This window comes from Watersipora subatra, chromosome 5, assembly GCF_963576615.1.
Source record: "Watersipora subatra chromosome 5, tzWatSuba1.1, whole genome shotgun sequence".
Classification (NCBI taxonomy): Eukaryota; Metazoa; Bryozoa; class Gymnolaemata; order Cheilostomatida; family Watersiporidae; genus Watersipora; species Watersipora subatra.
Window position 1 is genome coordinate 65,129,415 of NC_088712.1, and position 15,357 is coordinate 65,144,771.

The 15,357-nt window shown below is 36.5% G+C and overlaps 1 protein-coding gene across 1 annotated transcript in view; it reads right to left on the reverse strand.

Moving 5' to 3' along the window:
* Positions 1-11,434: 11,434 nt before the first annotated feature.
* Positions 11,435-15,357, reverse strand: part of LOC137396356 (interferon regulatory factor 2-binding protein-like B) — a 29,075-nt gene continuing 25,152 nt past the window's right edge. The window contains exons 7-8 of the mRNA XM_068082594.1: positions 15,105-15,279; positions 11,435-12,347 (exon numbers count right to left, since the gene is read on the reverse strand). Of these exons, the coding sequence (XP_067938695.1) occupies positions 12,154-12,347; positions 15,105-15,279 (369 nt within the window). The 3' untranslated portion in view covers positions 11,435-12,153. The remainder of the gene's footprint in view (positions 12,348-15,104; positions 15,280-15,357) is intronic.

A 15,357-nucleotide genomic window follows, 5' to 3' on the forward strand; every position in this document is an offset into this window, starting at 1 on the left:
AGTATGTATAGGACACTTGTATGTACTACAAACAAATGCAGGTAAGTATGTATAGGACACTTGTATGTACTACAAACAAATGCAGGTAAGTATGTATAGGACACTTGTATGTACTACAAACAAATGCAGGTAAGTATGTATAGGACACTTGTATGTACTACAAACAAATGCAGGTAAGTATGTATAGGACACTTGTATGTACTACAAACAAATGCAGGTAAGTATGTATAGGACACTTGTATGTACTACAAACAAATGCAGGTAAGTATGTATAGGACACTTGTATGTACTACAAACAAATGCAGGTAAGTATGTATAGGACACTTGTATGTACTACAAACAAATGCAGGTGAGTATGTATAGGACACTTGTATGTACTACAAACAAATGCAGGTAAGTATGTATAGGACACTTGTATGTACTACAAACAAATGCAGGTAAGTATGTATAGGACACTTGTATGTACTACAAACAAATGCAGGTAAGTATGTATAGGACACTTGTATGTACTACAAACAAATGCAGGTAGTATGTATAGGACACTTGTATGTACTACAAACAAATGCAGGTAAGTATGTATAGGACACTTGTATGTACTACAAACAAATGCAGGTGAGTATGTATAGGACACTTGTATGTACTACAAACAAATGCAGGTAAGTATGTATAGGACACTTGTATGTACTACAAACAAATGCAGGTAGTATGTATAGGACACTTGTATGTACTACAAACAAATGCAGGTAAGTATGTATAGGACACTTGTATGTACTACAAACAAATGCAGGTAAGTATGTATAGGACACTTGTATGTACTACAAACAAATGCAGGTAAGTATGTATAGGACACTTGTATGTACTACAAACAAATGCAGGTAAGTATGTATAGGACACTTGTATGTACTACAAACAAATGCAGGTAAGTATGTATAGGACACTTGTATGTACTACAAACAAATGCAGGTAAGTATGTATAGGACACTTGTATGTACTACAAACAAATGCAGGTAAGTATGTATAGGACACTTGTATGTACTACAAACAAATGCAGGTAAGTATGTATAGGACACTTGTATGTACTACAAACAAATGCAGGTAAGTATGTATAGGACACTTGTATGTACTACAAACAAATGCAGGTAAGTATGTATAGGACACTTGTATGTACTACAAACAAATGCAGGTGAGTATGTATAGGACACTTGTATGTACTACAAACAAATGCAGGTAAGTATGTATAGGACACTTGTATGTACTACAAACAAATGCAGGTAAGTATGTATAGGACACTTGTATGTACTACAAACAAATGCAGGTGAGTATGTATAGGACACTTGTATGTACTACAAACAAATGCAGGTAAGTATGTATAGGACACTTGTATGTACTACAAACAAATGCAGGTAAGTATGTATAGGACACTTGTATGTACTACAAACAAATGCAGGTAAGTATGTATAGGACACTTGTATGTACTACAAACAAATGCAGGTAAGTATGTATAGGACACTTGTATGTACTACAAACAAATGCAGGTAAGTATGTATAGGACACTTGTATGTACTACAAACAAATGCAGGTAAGTATGTATAGAACACTTGTATGTACTACAAACAAATGCAGGTGAGTATGTATAGGACACTTGTATGTACTACAAACAAATGCAGGTAAGTATGTATAGAACACTTGTATGTACTACAAACAAATGCAGGTAAGTATGTATAGGACACTTGTATGTACTACAAACAAATGCAGGTAAGTATGTATAGGACACTTGTATGTACTACAAACAAATGCAGGTAAGTATGTATAGGACACTTGTATGTACTACAAACAAATGCAGGTAAGTATGTATAGGACACTTGTATGTACTACAAACAAATGCAGGTAAGTATGTATAGGACACTTGTATGTACTACAAACAAATGCAGGTAAGTATGTATAGGACACTTGTATGTACTACAAACAAATGCAGGTGAGTATGTATAGGACACTTGTATGTACTACAAACAAATGCAGGTAAGTATGTATAGGACACTTGTATGTACTACAAACAAATGCAGGTAAGTATGTATAGGACACTTGTATGTACTACAAACAAATGCAGGTAAGTATGTATAGGACACTTGTATGTACTACAAACAAATGCAGGTAAGTATGTATAGGACACTTGTATGTACTACAAACAAATGCAGGTAAGTATGTATAGGACACTTGTATGTACTACAAACAAATGCAGGTAAGTATGTATAGAACACTTGTATGTACTACAAACAAATGCAGGTAAGTATGTATAGGACACTTGTATGTACTACAAACAAATGCAGGTAAGTATGTATAGGACACTTGTATGTACTACAAACAAATGCAGGTGAGTATGTATAGGACACTTGTATGTACTACAAACAAATGCAGGTAAGTATGTATAGGACACTTGTATGTACTACAAACAAATGCAGGTGAGTATGTATAGGACACTTGTATGTACTACAAACAAATGCAGGTAAGTATGTATAGGACACTTGTATGTACTACAAACAAATGCAGGTAAGTATGTATAGGACACTTGTATGTACTACAAACAAATGCAGGTAAGTATGTATAGGACACTTGTATGTACTAAAAACTTATAAAGAAAAATGAATGTAAATGCTGATTAAACATACATTATCTTGCTCCTCCTTATTAGCTAGCATCAGCAGTCGTGTAACAGCAGTTTGTAGTAACTCTCTAGGAAAGTATGAACTATTATAGAAAGTTATCCCACTCTTGTGTAGGATCGGAGTAACTCTGTGAAACTATATGTTTATAGAATACGTATGCTTCTATTAATATATATGAGGCTATAGCATCAGATCATAAGGTCATAAGTGGTCTCTAAATGAAATCACAGACTTCTCTCTTGATACATTCAATCAAACAGCTAAATTTCCTTCCTTTTGTATTCAGCAAAAAAGCTAAAAAATATTACTTGCCTGCTGCCTCTTTTCTCACTTCTTAGAGTATTTTACCTTTTGTTATATCGTTGCTGCTTCTCAAACTAGCAAGTCAATTTTCCTTTTTTTATCCATCGTGAATCATGAACATTTTACCAGAAATTGAAGATATAAATATTTATTCAGCGTGTACTTATCCCTGTTATGCCTCTGCCTTATCATCAACAGCTGGTGAGTGAAGCGTTTAATATAGGGTCAAGCGTGTCACAGTCAAGAGAGTCTTATAATGTCAGTCATTAGATAACAACTGCTGTAATCTAGTGCCAGTCAAGTTACTACGGTTAGGTGCAGGTAGTTAGTCTATGTTTTACTACACATTCCTGCCATAAACTAGTTAGTTCTGTGGTTACTGATTAGTTGCATAAACCTGGCAATGGTTACATTGAAACCTAAACTAGTTCATAAACTGGTTTCAGTCAAAGAATCTCCAAAAATGATTCAGAATTATGAATTTGAAAATGGCATACCGATAGCAAAATGGTGAAAGATTAGCCACTATAAAGCTTTCCACAGCATTGTAGATAGTAGTCTATCTTGAAATCAACTTCAAACTATGAATGGCTGTACTACTCAAGGCATGTTAGACCTGTAATTCTTTACTTACAGGCTAGTGACCAGGAAGGGGTGTAGTTACTAGGAAGGGGTGTAGTTATCAGGAAGGGGTGTAGTTACCAGGAAGGGGTGTAGTTACCAGGATGGGGTGTAGTTACCAGGAAGGGGTGTAGTTACCAGGATGGGGTGTAGTTACCAGGAAGGGGTGTAGTTACCAGGAAGGGGTGTAGTTACCAGGAAGGGGTGTAGTTACCAGGAAGGGGTGTAAGTAACTGATTAAAAAATAATAAACAGAATGGGATGTAAGTAACAGGATAGGGTGTAAGTACCATGCGACCGGAAGGCATTCAACCTGATGTTCTTCTTTTCTAAATCAACAACACAAACTAGTATGACATCTAACAGGGATCACTTGATTGAAGTCTAGTGAGCAAAAATTATAAACTGTTGTACCGTAGCTTCCTATTGGTTACTTAATATATGTCGTATCTCGTTATGAGATATAAATACTTCCATGTGTATATATTTATGGCAAAAATTATATTTACACATACAACAAATTCAATCATTATCTAATTATAGTTACACAGATATTTGACCTTTTTTTAATATTTTTAATTATTCACTATATTATGACAAAAGAGAAAAAAATACTATGCTTACACTGTGTGAACTCATGGGAAGCATGTAACAAAGAGGAGAAAACTCTTGCAGCAGTTATGGTTGGCAAAACTATGTGCTCTTTTAAGAGAGAACTTTGAGCAAAAGACCAAGCCTAAGGTCCAACAGCCATCTTGCTGTTCAATGTCAAATGCCTAAGACTAACAGCTAGTCTGCTGCCAGCGCTATGTCACTAAAACCTAGTACACATATTTACATGCAATGAATGCAGGTGCTCCGGAACTGAATTCTCGAGTTGACAATGCTTGATTGACAATGCTTGACAAGTCTCTTGTCTTGATCTGCTTGGATCCTAAAATCTGAAGTTGGTAAATCAGCTTCTCATCAACAATAGGCAGTACGAATGTAGTCCATTTTCTGAAACACTTGACAGCACATGGTTGGCTGATCAATACCATCTTAGAGAAAGGAAAAACATTGTAGAAATATTTAAAGATTTGAAGATCCACAATTAGTCAAAATAATTACAGTTTAGTTTGAATTTACGACATAACCTGTGTATTTCCAACCACACTAACAGTTTTGAATAAACAATACTACACAAAAGCTACACGAAGAAGAGATTAATACTAGCAGGTTTTATAAATAAAATCCAAATATATTTTATAGTAAATATACTAAATAACTTATAATAAATAACACCAAACACCAATTACTAACAGCTTTCGGAAGACCCGCTCCTCATTGATTGTAGAAGATTCTGACGAGTCTGTACTATATGCGCTTTTGATATGACTTGCAAGGACATCAGTTGATGATAGTAAACTCTACTAACCAGTGTAATAACTTGTTAGCTGTGACCATGCTAAAAAATCTGAGAGTGTTACCTTTTCAGTTGCACTAGTTTATTTGCTGAAGGAAGGAAAACTCCCCATCAGCACTTTTTCACATCTCCTAATTTACACACGTGTATCTATAGACTTGTAATTCATATTAAAGTAATTTATATGAACTACTCAAATTTGTTAAAGACATCCACTTTTTATATATTTTATGGAAAGTTAATCTATGCAGCTGTAAATTAAAATAGTATTATTTTTTGCATAGTTACTGATATAAAGTACAAGCCCAAAAAACATCTCATGTGTCGCTATAGCGATAAAATTTACCTATTACCCATAGGTAGAAAGGAATTTTGTCTCATATGGCATCAAAACACTTTTACCTTTTAGCCAGCATCTAGTAACGGTAGAAGGTTATATCGCTTACACAGCAGAGTGTACACAATATACGTGGGAAAGGTTTCATATAGTTTTGTTGTCACGAGGTATGAGTTTCTCTGAGATAATATTCACACTAATTCAGAGCTGATGCTGCAAAGATGAAAAGAATAATTGCGGCTTAGCATGCTTTGGCGTGACAAGTAAGTGCGCCTAATAGCAGCAACGGAAGCCTTACTGATGGCGCAAAGTATTAGAGAAATTGATTCTCCTGCTCTCAGGGATTGAGTGGATCTAAATCCAGCCTCGAAGTTGTAACAAGTTTGTTTTTTAAATAGTCTCTAAACTTGCATTAAGTTGCCGTTTTGTATCCGACGAAACCATAGAAACCAGGGTCAATATGTAGTGCATGCGCCTTGTCAGGACATTCTGGACAGAAATAAATCAAACCAAATTTTTGAGGGAAACTCTGGAGAATCCTGTCATCCAATTGGTCAATAGCAACAACTATGTAGGGCGCTTACATTAGTTTCATATGACCCAAAACAAAACCAAAACAGGAAATGCTGACTCAACCATTTGCTTTTTCCTTTCAACATTAAATGTATATCAAATGATTGTCAGAGATGTCTTTATAGTCATCAGTTCTGGAGAATTGAAGCGGGCACTCGACCTACGCCCCTTTTGTCTATTACTTACTTTGAGATCCTATGTTAATCCGATTACAGATATATTTGGTGGCACGTTACTCATCTTTGCTTATTGATTGGCATTCATACAGTTCTTAAATTGCTCGCTGCCGGATCAATGTTTGCAGTTGAACTGGTTCGTACTTGCAGTGGCACCTCTGAGATCTAGTAAAATGTTTCTTAAAATGTCTAGCTTCTTTTTTGTCATCATAGTCGCGGCCACTGTGCTGAGGGAGTGTTGCGCCAATGGTGAATCTATGAAGAAATTGTATCAGGTAACATGATTTTACATTCAACTTTAGCAGATTTAACATGTTTGACAGATATGAACAGGCTTGAAAGATATGAACAGGTGTACACAGTTTTAAACAGGTTTAAACAGCATTGAACAGGTGTAAACAGCTTTGAACAGCTTTAAACAGGTTTAAACAGGTTTGAACAGGTTTCTCTATTCCTAGACAGGTTCTATCGCAAGCGACAGTTTTCAAATCATATTTTCTTCAAAACTCGTTTGCCAGCAGTCCCATGAGCTGAGAGACATCGTCAGGTGTAATAACTATGTGTACATTTGTTCGCCAATTCGAAAAGCAGTTAAGGCGGGCAGACACGGCTTTTGTTATAGTAAAGGTTATAGTAAAGATTAGTGACTGGATTACTATACTATAAATAATGGAATAATAACAGTTATAACAATGATAGTTATAAAATAAATCGGCAATAGGAAGAGAATGTTTGAAGTTGTGATACCATTGCTCAAGGTTGCAGAAGCAAACATTTATTAATATCTTAAGTTTGTCAGGAAATAAGTAGTAGTAGACCTGCCCAGACCTGCCCAGGCCTGTCAATAGCAGTATCTTTCAGCAACTCATGAGACACTGTAATCCATACTATTATGTTATTTTCATCGTTTCATAGGTGTTAATAAGCATCCAAAGAGAAATGAAACAACAGAATAGAATGACTGTTGTTTTTATGTTTGAGCTAAAAGTAGATTTGATTAGGCGCTGCACTCGCTAAGTGCTGCCGATAAAAAGTTTTACTGCCAACAGAGAAGCAGATCATTTAGAAGAAAAAGATTTAACATTGTTCTTATATTGTAGATTAAGTAATAACAGAAAATTCTATAATTAAATGCTTTGCTCACCTATAAATTTACCTTAAAGGTTGACTTGCAACAAAAGTCACATTACAGTTATTTGGTATCGTAAGATTCACCATGTCTTACTCTGCTGTGTTGTAGGTGCCAAATATATGGAAATGTGATTACAAGCTCTTAAAAGCTCAAAAACGAACAGTTAATTGCAGCCACACGAGACCGCCCTAGTTTGGATTTGCTTTCCAAAATGGCTCAAATGGGACGTAGTTGTTACAGGATGGTTTCTGTTTACACTTTCATGCAACCTCATTCGTCGAAATATTTTCACAAATATACTTCACGCATTCAATAAAACCATGTCTATTGTTTTTACGTGTCTGCTTTATCGTCATTGTAATGCTGTCACTTTTAGCACTGATATCCTATAACTTACCGTAAAAAACCGTTAAACTTTTTAACCTTACCTCGAAGGAGTATATATCATTGTCTGATAATCATGACGAGCCTGTTGGTTACCTGTGATAATCAAAAAGAGCTGCAAAAATTATTTGCGAAGTATTGGGTCACGTGATCAGATTACGACTTGACGATTGAATAATGCCGAAAAAACTGTATAGTAGCGAGCATCTATATTTGATACGGGGTCTTCAGTAAAACCCGAAGTGTTTGTCATAAACTAGTGCTACGATAAGTTTTACATTAAGCTTTTTATTGGCCTTTCAATTCACGTGAGAACATGCGTGACAAGACGATAACCAAACTGGAATGACTACGTCAGATAAATAAACAGATTCCAATCTATGGCGGCTTTTCTTTTTTGAGCTTTTAAGAGCTGGTAATCACATTTCCACGTATTTGACACCTACAACACAGCAGAGTAAGACATGGTGAATCTTTTGATACCAAATAACTGTCATGTGAATTTTGTTGCCAGTCAACCTTTAAAATAGTATGTCGTTGGTAGTATATGCTGGAATTTTTAAGCAGTACAAAACAGCTTTGAAACATTTATTTAGCGCGGAAAAGCACTTTGAGGGTGTGTTATGACCGCATGATGAACACATGTGCTGTGAGCACATTGTAGTGATTATATAACATGAACAAGCGGTGTAACAACAAATTGCAAGAAAATGATGTTAGTACCTACATGCTGTAACCATACAATGTGAGTAAATATTACCATAACCTAAAGATATCGACATGTGCAGAAAGCGTGTGTTATGTGCTTCACATAGTGTGCGTGCGCACCCGATTGTGTGATGATTGTGATGCAATGCATTGTTGTGAGCTCATACTACTAACAGGCATCTGTTGTGAGAGTGTCGTTAAGATTACACTCAAGATTTGCCCTAAAGCCATAGTTGAAGCACATCAATTACATAAGTACTTTTATCATATATTTTAGTACATCAGAGTATTGGCTTTTGAATGAGCCTATATTTAATACACAAAGAATAATAGAACTATGAAAAACTTGGTGTCAAAAGTATGTCCTGCAATAAAAACACACTTGGTTGTGGTTCCCACAATGCGATGTCATAATTACCATTTAGCCTTAGGTCGTCGATCTCTTTCGCTGCCATTGAGGCTGCACTTTTCTGTGACAATCACTGCTCATAAACCCAGAGAACGCTAATCATAAACTAGCATTCTAGATAATCAACAATGCCCGGGGATCGTGCTAAGGCCCAACCTATACAAATACGTGTTCTGGGCTACTAGATTTCCGGTGATTGCTAGAGTTTACTTTTTTCATCCTTTCGTTAATTTTAAACATTTATAGTAATTATTATCACGTCGTTTATATGATGGTATTGTTTGTCCCACACAGAAATGATTAATAACTTGATTAATAACTAATTAGTAATTAAATATCAAAAAGAAGAAAATATAAAAATTAAAATATTTGTATTATGTTCGAATAAATTACAGTATATGGAAAATAGAAAACAGGTGTATTGAACAGTTAAATTAATCACTTTGTGTATGATACTAGCTTACAGACAGATTAAGTTATTTACAGTAGGCTTCTCTATTTTGAACAATCCCGGAGTGCAGTGAGTCAACCCCAACGATGGATTTAATTCAATTGACTTCTACAACAAAATTAAACAAAAACAGAAATGACTACTAGCAACATATCTGGTTGTTAACCACCCATGGTTCAAGGTAATGAAATCACATCGATTAAATTGTGACCTGCAGTGGCGTGGCCCTAGGACTATATGTGGATTGCACGTTGGCGAGATCACGCAATGCTTGAAATTAATTAGCCTCAGTCATGCCCCTCAACATCACAATAAAATGAGAGGGCTAGTACATAATATCATCGGAAAAATATAGTATGGTGCTTGGAATCTGAGTTATTTATCATAGAAATAATCTGTACATGGAGAGCTAATGACACTAATTCCTTTGCCATCTTCATTGGTTCTCTGGAGTTGTCCTACCTTTGCCTGCCACTAGCGTCATTATCGTAGTTGATAAATATAAGCGTTAAGCAATAAAAATGAGCGGTAAGAGCGCACAACACCGAATATGAAAATTGTGATGTCACAATTTCCGAGCCTATACCATTGAACAATTTTGCCGTAGAACTTTGGAGAAATCCTATAAACTGTCTGTCTCACCATGTCAAACAATGGCTCATTTGAAAGCCAAGATATTGGAGGACCTGAATAAGCTGAAACAGTACATATGTAATTGATGTGTTTTAACAGTTACCATAACAGCGATGTTCAGTTAGCCTGTGTACCTAATTTACAGTGCAGGAGAGGCTGTGAAGATGAGAGAGACTACTGCCTAGTTCCATGTTTTGGGAGATACCTCATGGACTGTAACCGTCATCCTTCTGACAAGTCTGAGTGTCAAACTTTCTACAGCTGCTGCCTGACTCGATGCTTTGCTAGCTCAGGTGCTGTCAGAGCTGCTATAGCTCCCTTCTGCTCCAAATAACAGATTTTCAGAGAACATACTTTTATCTTTCCTGATCTGCCATAAAATGCGACGTTTCCAATAGCGGTACAACTGATGCATCCTTTGTTATGTTAATGTATTTTATACTGTTGGAGTTGTACTACTACGGGACAGATAACTATGACACTTACACTTACCATAATATGGTAAGAAGATCAGGTCTCACGAAGAATATTATTCTTCGTGAGACCTGATCTTCTTACGTTCCTCATAAAATACTCCTAATTTCACTGTCAGTGCACTTTATAACTGTGACTACCAAAGGTATTTTGATGGTTTTCCGTAATACTTGAGTTGTAAACTAATTACTGATAGAGACCACCCACAAAATATCATATATATTCCATACTTGACCGATTTAGATTTTACTGATTCTTTGTTATTGGTGAGCATTCTCACACTTCTATTAGTATTTAGTTAAACAAAATTCCTTTTACTTAGGAATAACGTATGATCTAGGCTTTCTAGTGTGTCAGGGTGGCCTAGTGGTAGTGCCTTTAATCGTTATTCTCGGGGTTGGTGGTTCGAGTCCTGCCTAATGCAAATCTGATAAAAAACTTTCAACCTTAAATTGCTAGTTTATTCGGATCTAGCCCATAACTTGGAGGCTCCGTGTACCACACTAACAACATCACCTCTTCTCCACCGTAGGCCTACTGCTCGTCCCACGCATAACTAAGATGCAAGGCACTGTCAATTTTCGACATACAGCAAGCCATCCTATCATATCCATACCACAATGGCTGCATTTCTTAAATGGTATTAATGGTGGTCTTACACATAACTTAGTTGATTTTATTAATATCGGTATTTTTCTAGCATTTGCGAATGTTTTTGATGTTCGAGGTGATCCGATTGCCAAGATAGTTCAAGATTGAAATTAACAAAACTTGATCGCAGCTAAAACACCCAATCAAATGAAAGTGTGATTATGGCAACTATAGTAGCAAAGTGACTGACAGAATAGAGACGTATAATGCCGAACCTTGAATGCAATAACCGATATCAGCTATTGCAACGATAACAACTAGTGACATCATTTTGCACGTGTCGTCCGGCCTAGCATTTTAACCTTGATCAACTTTCGTTGATTTCCTCTGGAAACATCCTGACAGTCAGACCACCTCCAACAATCACAAACAATTGCAATGATAGAAAAACTACTGATACATTCTGGTAAAATCTACTAAAGTTTTGGGTAAGTTCATATTTGAAAGTCACTGCTTTGGAATAGGGATATGGTAGCTGTTATCCCTGTAGTTCCTTCATAGCATTTAGATCTCCTTCTGAGGGCTTAGAGGTGTAGAAACAGATATATTCTCTCAATGAGTAAAAAAATATGCTTCTCTGAGGTGCAGACTATGTATAGACCGAGTGCACTACTACCTACATGTACATATGCTCAATTTCAAGAATTTATGCTATCAAAACAATTAGAATAAACGAGTGCACAAAAACAATTCCTGAATCATGTGCAGCTAATAAAGAGGGTAATGAACCTTAGGCTAGTGAATGGACCCTAGTAGGGCGTGAGCAAGTCCCCCACGTAACAATTTTTCATACCGGTAGAGGCCTAAGTCTATGTACAGCGAGTAGGTTGATACTTTACAAAACTAAATTGTAAAAATAAAGAATTATGTAACAAACAGACTCTGCGACAGAAATGAGTAAAGGTAACTTTTCAAAGAAAATTACTTGAAATAATGCAAGCAACTTCATCAGCCAGCTTATTCCAACCAACTAGTAAAATAATTAGTAACTTCAATAACAATAGACAAAATATAACAAGATCCTTTCAATAGCTTGAAGTGAATCGGAGTTGTCTTCTCAGCAACACAGTCTGGCTCACGTGTTAGGTACCAATTCTGTAACTAAGGAATGGGTGAGAGTGAGAGTCACTCGTGGATCCAACATTGCCTTTTAATAGCTGATCAAAAAATTGCCTAAGCAGCCGGGAAGGACTGCGTCGACTCATCTTTCCTCCTTGACAAAAAAAGTGATTCTCACGGGCTAATACTTTTCTCTCTGTTGGAGTCCAGTGATTGGCTGCTAACAATTCTGTCATAGCGAAACTTGGGAGCTATTTGTGTAGAGAGAATCTGCGTAATTTCAGCAGGCATGAAGGCCCAAGGAAGTGTCTTGCTGCCTGATAACCGGCAGCGCTTGCCACTTGGACAAAATATCTCACTCTTGACTCCTACAAAAGTATCAAAAATAAGATGACCATTGAAACGGAACACAGAGTCAGTCACTCAGGCAATTACCTGTATCTACATGTATCATAAAATATCTATTGATTCTGCAGGTCCTTCTGGCTGTTGTTCACTAAAAGTTATGGAGCTAGCTGTTCATCCTGCTCAGCTAACCATTGCCAGCCTACCTGACATATTGGGCTTGCCAAAAACACATTGAAAACGGCATATTCTAAAAGTTCATTTCTTCAAGTTGTGCCAAGATTTTGCCTCCTGCCTAGGGTAGTACTCATGATGCATTGATGATAATGCATTGCTGGTACTGCATTGCAGGTAATGCATTGCTGGTGATGCATTGCTAATAATGCATAGCTGATAATGCATTACTGGTACGACATTTTAAGTAATGCTGATAATTCATTGCTGATATTGTATTGCCAGTGATGCATTGCTGGTAATGCATTGCTAGTGATGCACTGCTAATGATGCATTGCTGGCAATGCATAGCTAGTACTGCAAAGTAGTAATGCATTGCTAATAATGCATTGTTGATACTGCATTGTTGGTAATTTATTGCTGGTACTGCATTGCATGTAATGCATTGTTAGTAATGCATTAATGCACATGCACTGCCAATTCGAGTTATAAGAGTAGTTTGTAGGCAGGGTGTGGCTGAACGTGTGCTGCTTAAGCTAACAATTTGGACAAGTAAAAGTAGTGCGTCTATTTTAGACTGGAATGTAAGGAGGTCTAGTAAAGTCATTATATGTCTGTCTAACTAGCTTATCCCCTGATTAATGTGTCAGATGCCAATTAAAGTGCATTAGTAATACCATCAGAATTCCAAAGATCTGCACTTCCTCAAGGCCTATTACTAGCTGATGAGATTTTATCACAGCTTGTGGAAGTTGTCTCGTCTCGACACCAAGAATATTTATTGCTAACAGGCTCTATAAACAACATATACTTATTGCTATTGTTGATGAAATAATGGCTTTGTGACTAAAACAACACACAGTTAATTCGTAACTAGATACTTATTTGACTTTCCTAAAAATTGTGTGATAGTAATTACTTTGAGCAATTATGTTAGAACGTGTGACTGGGTCAGTAGTTGAAAAAACATAATTTAACCTTGACATAGACAGCAAGTATACTCTTAATACAGTGCTACAATGCTATCATAGATAACGTAAAACTAAAAATTAGGGAGCCTTCAGAATCCCTGTGCCTGGAGGCCATGATCTGATATGTGATGTTACATAACCTCGCAGTTGTAAGAGAACTGCTGTAGCTTTTACTCTGAGTTGGTTACGGATATGTTGACAGTGAATAAGCCTTTAACTGTTGCTGCATCATCAAAAGAAGTAGCCAGAGATCTTCACTGATAATGCAATGTTTCTAGGCTATGATTACAAACCTGTTCAGCGTATGCTAGAAATGTTTTCATTAATTGTGTTTGCGGGTCATTGGTAGAATAATTGCTGTAAGTTCAAAGGGCACTAATGCGACTGGCAATTTAATTTTTATTGCGTAGGGTTGAAAGTGGCAGGTAGACGATAACTCCACGTTCATAAGTACTCTCATGGCTAAATGAACGATAGAGATTTTTAATATTTTATCACACATTGATCTCTACAAATAGGAGACTTCAGCACACCAACAATTCCGAAAGATTATGAAAAAGAATGACTCAGATGTAAGGACACGGAATAATAAAGGCTCACCGCCTGTGGCAAGATACTACAGGTGGTTGCTATGGGAGTGCTAGTAGCTGGAAGGTTTGTGGAAACTGAAGCCAAAGAAGGAAATATCAAGTGTACAATGTGGGAGAGTAATAAGGAAGCTTCTGGAATTCCTTGTTCAATATGAGCTTACACAAAAATTATAGTAGATTTTATTAAAAAGTATCATTATTTTTCTAGCATTTGCGATTGTTTTGGATGTTTGAGGTGGTCTGACTGCCAGGATACTACAAGATGAAAATCGAAAAAACTTGATTGCAGTTAAAACGCTCAAATCAAGCGAAAGTGTGATTATGACATCTATAGCTGCAAAGAGACCAACAGAATAGAAACGCATAATGCTGTAACTTACTGCAATATCCGATATCAACTATAATTGTAATGATAGCAACTAGTCATGTCATTTTGGCTTGAGTTTTTCTTCTGAGTGTTTTAACAACGATCAAGTTTTTTCAATTTTAATCTTGAAGCATCCTGGCAGTCAGATCACCTCAAACATCGACATCAATTGCAAACAATAGAACGATACCAATACCTTTGGAGAAAATCTACTAAATTTTGTGTAAATTCATATTTGATAGGAACGAGAAACTTAAGCACTAAGAATCAAACAGAAGATTAAGCCGGTACAAACCAACATGACAAGAATAATAATTAATTATTATTGCCATGTTATAGCGAGTTATTAACTATTAACTATAATCATTAGTAGTTAATAATAATAGCTAATTATTATTGCTATGTTGTTAATACTATTAATAATAATATTAACATTATAGCAAATGCTGAAGGAGGCGAACCTTAGCCTTAGTACGCTCACTCTTAGCCCCAGTTTCTAATCAGCAAGCACAAAACAAACTCATGCTGTTAGGTCAGCTTTGTGTTGTTGACAGCTGTTAACAGTTTTAACAACCTGTTAACAGGTTTCAATGAAATGCTATCTTTCCTACTACCCTATGCACATTTCACATATGTTAAAATAGACTCTCAAGGCGCTGCCACGGTGTGAACACTCACCTTGCTGTTTGATGCTGTCTTTGCTGCAAGGGAAGCAGAATTTGTGGTCTCCAATTGCTGGACACTGCACAAAGTGAGTGTCCTCGAGCTGTGAACAACAGAGAAAGCATTTCATGATGTCCACGTCTGGGGGCGTGGTGCTTGACTGCCTCTGTATACTGTATCCAGGAGACCTCTAAAACATGCAACACGCCACTGTGAGAAACTGTGAACCCAATTATAGTGCAGCATTTAATATAATCCTAATACAGCA